Source organism: Crotalus tigris, unplaced genomic scaffold (assembly GCF_016545835.1).
Source record: "Crotalus tigris isolate CLP2741 ecotype Arizona unplaced genomic scaffold, ASM1654583v1 scf7180000020484.104847, whole genome shotgun sequence".
Lineage (NCBI taxonomy): Eukaryota > Metazoa > Chordata > Lepidosauria > Squamata > Viperidae > Crotalus > Crotalus tigris.
This window is the reverse complement of record NW_024098041.1, coordinates 70,084-76,290: the sequence shown is the minus strand read 5'-3', so window position 1 is coordinate 76,290 and position 6,207 is coordinate 70,084. Positions and strand designations below refer to the sequence as shown.

Sequence of the window (6,207 nt, the reverse complement as noted above, 5' to 3'; positions counted from 1 at the left end):
CCCAAAAGGTTTCCACAATTTTGGCCACTACTGTAAGTGCAATAATTAAGTGTAGGTCTAGGTCTAATGTGGCCTTGCAGCAGGTTAGAAAATCCCTTCTTTTGCAAGACACTCATGCTAAAAACATTTATGCCTAGTCATCTGTTTCAAAGTCAATGTCTTGAGCTGTTTTAAAAGGACTGCTTTCAGTGTTTCTCAACCTTGACCATTTTAAGGCATGTGGACTTCAACTCTCAGAATTCCACAGCCAGCAATGCTGGCTGTGGAATTCTGGGAGTTAAGTCCACATGCCTTAAAATGATCAAGGTTGAGAAACACTGGCTTAAACAAAACTCCTGAAAAATGTATTCTTTCTTTTCTCAAGACTCACCGCATTCATAATGGCACAACGGCGAAACACTTTTAGTGAATATTTCAGATAAATTCCAAATGTTTAAAATAACTGAATTTCTTCAGTTCTCAGGTATACATATTTAGCATCTTTATCACGAAGAATCCTGTAATGTGCTCAGTGAGTACAAATTGTACCATTTTAGTTTTGATCACGTTGTATCTACCTAGCTTAGCAAAAGTAAAAAATAAAGTATCCACTATTTTAAAATTTTATATTCAAGCCTGCTTAATGCAGAAATGCTTCCACTGCCTTTTGGAGAAGACATCAATTCATCTTACAGCATAAATTACCACAAATTCTGGAAATAATTCATATTTTTCAGCCTGGGCAGATGTTTTGCTTTAGTCATTTCATAAATTCTACTTAATCATAGAATACAATTATCTGCTGTATTTATTCCATTTTAGTCTTGCTTAAACAAAACTGGCATTAAGCTCCTTAAAATTATAGCTGTGCTTTTACCATTAGCATTTCTGTACAGAATTATGTTGTTTCATTTGGCTTCCAGAGACTGGGAACTCTTGATGAAGAACATGACCAAATTCTTGGCCAGCAAATCCAGTTTTTCTTACCTTGGCAGCAGCTTTCCAAGGTTTCAGACCAACCAGCAAGCCAAATTTAATTTGTTAATAGCCAACAAAAAACAGAAACAACCTGAAAAATTAATAAAAAGATAAAAAGCAGAAAGTGCCATATTTTCAGCACTTCAACATCCTCTTGTTAACTTGTTTGCTAGTTAACTTGTTTGTTAGTTACTGGAAATGAATGCAATGTGTTTTGCATGAAATTATGTCTAGTTGTTTTTTTTTTTTACTAGTTTAGTCTAGTGCAGCGGTTCTCAACCTGTGGTCCGCAAATCCCTGGGAGTCCATGATGTTGTCACAGGTGGTTCACGAAGGCTTGAAGATTTTTTATGATTTAAATCTTGAGTTAAGTTCTTGGGGGTTCGTGACCATGGACTGTGGCTACACAAGGGATTTAAAGGGGGTCCATGGTGAAGAAAGGTTGAGAACCACAGGTCTAGTGGTTAGGACACCAGGCTATAAACCAGAAGACTCTGAGTTGCAAGCCTGCCTTAGGCACAAAAGCCAGCTGGGTGACCATGAGCCAGTCATTCTCAGTCCAACCCACCTGACAAGGTTGTTATTGTAGGGAAAATAGGAGGAAGGAATATTAGGTATGTTTGTTTTGACTTGTTTATAAAAAAGTAATAAAGGCAAGAGACAATAAATAAATAAATAGCAGATCCGTAAAGATAACTGTGCAGCAAAATCTTGTATTGACTTGTTTTATTTTAACATTCAGGCAGTATAAATACTTCAACATTTAAGAGCCTTTGGAAATCTGAAATTGTTTTAGCCCCTTATTCCTCAGTAACGTTATAGTCAATGCTGCACAGATTGCTAAAGCATGCAGGAATATGGAAGTACCAATCCCCACTATCTAAAGCATCTACAATATAAGTTATTGTAAGATTTCCATCCACACATCCTGTTTTTAAAAAAAAAAATATCAGCCATGTTAACAGAATTTAGCGTCTTGAGCTGCAATACTCTTAAAGTATATTAACCTAAATGTACATGAACTATGAGACTCTAGTCCTGACAGCTTGAAAATTATGAACAATTTGGAAAGGTGAAAATTGGTTTAATAATCTGATAAATTTACCAGTTTATCATAGTCTCCAAGCTAAATTAAACTAGATGAATCAACAGCATGGTTTGTGCTTGTTTTCAACTATGCCTCAAAATTAATTTTGCTTAATGATTGTCCATATCCATATTGTGTACAAATAGGTAAAGCAAAACTGAAGGTTACTCCTAATTGACAGGGGTGAATTTGAAGTGAGTTTAAGAGTTTGCACAAATTACTATTTAGACTGATTTTTAATGTAAGCAAAAAGTCATTCTGCAGTGCACGTTTGGGTATTTTTCAATCAAAAGAGGAAAGTTGCAGAAGTGTGTGTTAATGTGCCAATCAATAATGGCTTGACTTGAACATTACAAACTAATTTCTCTCTGAATCATAATTTCTAATTTAGTCACATAATAATCTGATATTACACTTTCTCCCTATAAATACAACTTTAAAGGTTTTACAATGTAAACATTTTTCAGTTACCCTACACTGCTTTACACTGACCTACATTAAGTTTATTTATAGAATAAACTTGCAAAGAAAAACAAAACTTTGGGGTTAATTCAATTGCACATTAATAGGACCAAAGGCATTTATGCCCCAAAGTCCTTTCCAGTTTTTTTATAAATGACTAAATCATCCACAGGCTATGTAAGTCATAGCAATGCCATTAGGGAAGTACTGCTCACTCAAATATCAAGGCAGCCACTTCTGCCCAAAGTTTTGTGCTGATTCTTTTATGATTTTCTCATATCATCTGTGTATACACACACCTAAGACATTGGTGGTGAAGAGGTTGCTACTACATCGTTAGTGCCTGGAGATCTCCTTTTCCTTTTTGCCCTGAGCCAACAAATTAGACACAATGTTAGGTTCCCTCTTCAGACAAGATTCAAGTCCATGATCCGTAGTTCTCCAGTCACCACATTAATAAGAGGAAGCAAGTGACTTATACAGTCACTGATAATCTCCTAGCAGGGTTAGAGATGGCTAGAAGATCTCTGTTGCAGAAATCATCCACTTTAATCCATCAGTTACTATCTGTCTGGAAGGCCCTGTCTGGAAGGCCACCAGAACTTTTTAAGCTTTGGCCTCAAACCCTTCTGAATCTTTTGTCAAAAGAAGACGGAGACCTGCCCGAAGATATAATTAAGACATCTGCTTCCTCAACTTGCCTATCCTTCACTGCTGTAATGATTGCAACAAAGATAGATGTGTCACTCTGAAATCTATGTGGTTTCTCTATTGTTACTATCTCTCCACTGGGCTCTGCCATCTACTGTGACGCTAGATAGAAGACACGAAGAAAATTGCTCACTGCTCTGAAGAGGAAAAAAAAATACTTCATAGCTTTCATGACTCCTTCTCCTTGTGCTAGAAGCCTGATCGCTGCAGCTGGGCAGCTTTTCCATTGGCTTTGATTGTCCGCTTGTGTGTGTGCCAAAGCTCCTTGTTCACAGGGAGAGCCTTCGGTTCCTAGTACAAAGTACTCTGTATTTGTTCACATTGCTCTCTCACTGACCTGGAGGGAGTTACTTTTTGTATCAAAGAGGTGAAGTTAAACCTGCTGTTGGGTCCACTTTATATTTGAATAGCATTTTGTTTCTGACATTGTTCAATTAAGCATTTCTCCAAGTAAACTGCACAACCATAATAAACTACTTGAGTTTGTGAGTAAACAAATTAAAAAAGCATTTTCCTTTTACTGATCCAGTTAAGGGATGCATGAATTCTTGGGAAAAAAGTTGGTTCCCCTAATGAATACCACAAAGGTGCTGCTGTGCTCACCTGAGGCACAATACATTTCCATATGATTTCTGAAATTTGCTCAATCCTACTCTAAGTATGATATTGTAAATGTACCAGAGCAATGTCAATTAATTATTACACCAAGGACACTTGGCAGAGACACCTCCTACCAGGACTTTTGATTGGCATTGTTAAATGCACTTATTGGTGTACCCAGCAGCTACTTTTTGAATGAAAATGAGAAAGCAAGGAAAAGCTAGGAAATGCAAAATATTATCCATAGTTCGTTCCTTTTTCCAATTAGTAAGGTAATGTGTGCATTATAACTCAGTGGCTTCCTAGCATTAAGGCACCCTAAAATGCCCATCAACAATCTGCATCAACAACCGTTTCCGCCGTCATTGCAGCACTGGACCTCATCCTCACTGCTTTGGATTTACTAAAAAGGGCCTTGTTTTTTTAACTTTAATTTTAATTTCTTTCAAGCTGGGAAACTATAAAATCAAATGGTAAAATGTTGATCAAGTAAACAACTGAATTTCTTAAGAAATTCTCATTATTCTCTTTTTGATGCGTGAGAGGGCAATTGTCCTTTAAAGCATTTTAGCAATCACTGAAGCATTCAAAAACAAGCAAACCTTGCTATTTGTCATAGATGGAAAATCTGGCAGCAAATTCAAAAGCATTAAGTAATAAACCAAAATAGTCCAAAGTTAGAATACTATTGTTCTTATGGGTAAGATATCAGCATGAGAGCCAATGTTTTAGCAATTTAATTATCTTTTTCTACTGTTTAAGCATACTTTGGATAATGATTACGTGAAGTTTATTATGCTACAGTATTACATAAACTGCTATCCACAATGTAAATACAAAACACAAAAACTGCAGACTTTATCATTCAAAAGTCTGCACAATAATATAGTACATTGCTTCATTTAAAGTTGAATACGATGTAGTCATGTGAAACCAAAACTTTCTTAACAATGATTTCATTTATCTAACATGAATGATCAAAGAAACCTAAATCATTTATTGACAGTTGAGTATTTCAACAAATATATTCAGTCGATATATCTTCAGTATCAAAACAGTTGGAATGTGATGGAGAAATTAGTCTTTGCATAGTATCACGTCAGCGAATCCAGTTGCATTTGTATTGTTTCCAACTATTTGATCAAAATAAAACAAAAAAGGTATTTAGGAACATGAAAATGGAAGAGAAATGATAAAAATATGCAAATTAAATATAACCATACATTGATGAGATAATTCTTCATTAATAAAGCAAAAAAATCATTATCCTATTATTAAAGCTGACTTTTTAAAAAATTGCCCAATGACAATTTATCATGTATAAATATGTGTTTGCAATTTGGAAACCTATGGTTATGACTGGGCGAATTCATCACCTGTATAATGTAAATAAATATGTTTTACTGATTTAAGCTTTTCAGAATTGCTTGCCCTTTTGGTTCTTGTTAGAGTTAATTACAAGTTATAGCAAACACCCATTTTGTTCAAAGTCATTTGAAACAGCAAATGTAAATCTTGTTTTTACAAGATATAATTCAGAAGAGCTTTGCTTTGGGGGAGGAAGGCATTATGTGTTTACAAGAAAAGCTCTAAGCAAGAACAACTCAGAACCATAGAGTTGATTAAATAAAGTCTTATTAAAGCAAAGGAAATGTTATCAAATGCTGGAAAATCTATTAAAACACCAATACAGACCTTGTTATAGAACTCAAATAGTTCTTTATGATTGAATTCCACAAATATTTTCTCCATATTCTGTGAAAGACAAAAAGATGGGCAATAAATTAGTCCACACAATATAATGCTGTCTGTACCTTCAGCCTATGGCAAACAGTTACTTAGTTCAGTAATTTCCTTCAAGGGATAATTTAACCTGTATAAAACATGTAAAAATAGCAAAACCCCAACCTTTTTTCACACTGTATATGAATGATTACAAAAAAAATTCATTCCCATTTTTACCTGTTTCTTTGGAAATTATTCTCTAAATCATAACAAAATAAATGGCTAGAAAAAAATTATTATTTTTTGTAACATTTATAAAACGCTAAATGATATTTCATCTCTCCCAGATGTCCTCTGACAGTCAGTAAATGCCATTATAACAAGACATTGGAGGCTGTGCATGTGACTGAACTCACTGATCCATTACAGTGATACGCAAGCATAGATTTAACATTTCACATTAATTTAACTGTTAATATCTTATCATGCTGAGCTCTCTATAGACATTTACCTAGACCTCCAACCAAAAATGTGCTTTAAAACTATTTTTAAACATTAAAGGCAAAATCAGCTCATGATGGGAAACACAGTGGATGAGGCAGATGGTAGGTAATAACTTTCTGCACCAATAAATATCCCCTGATTTCTTGGCTCATGACTACGCA

General features: G+C 34.9%; 1 protein-coding gene across 1 annotated transcript in view; it reads right to left on the bottom strand.

The window, feature by feature from the left end:
* Nucleotides 1-1,666: 1,666 nt before the first annotated feature.
* The window catches only part of COMMD10 (COMM domain containing 10), a 62,754-nt gene continuing 58,213 nt past the window's right edge, over nucleotides 1,667-6,207 (bottom strand). Inside the window, exons 6-7 of the mRNA XM_039366934.1 lie at nucleotides 5,513-5,572; nucleotides 1,667-4,950 (exon numbers count right to left, since the gene is read on the bottom strand). Of these exons, the coding sequence (XP_039222868.1) occupies nucleotides 4,912-4,950; nucleotides 5,513-5,572 (99 nt within the window). The 3' untranslated portion in view covers nucleotides 1,667-4,911. The remainder of the gene's footprint in view (nucleotides 4,951-5,512; nucleotides 5,573-6,207) is intronic.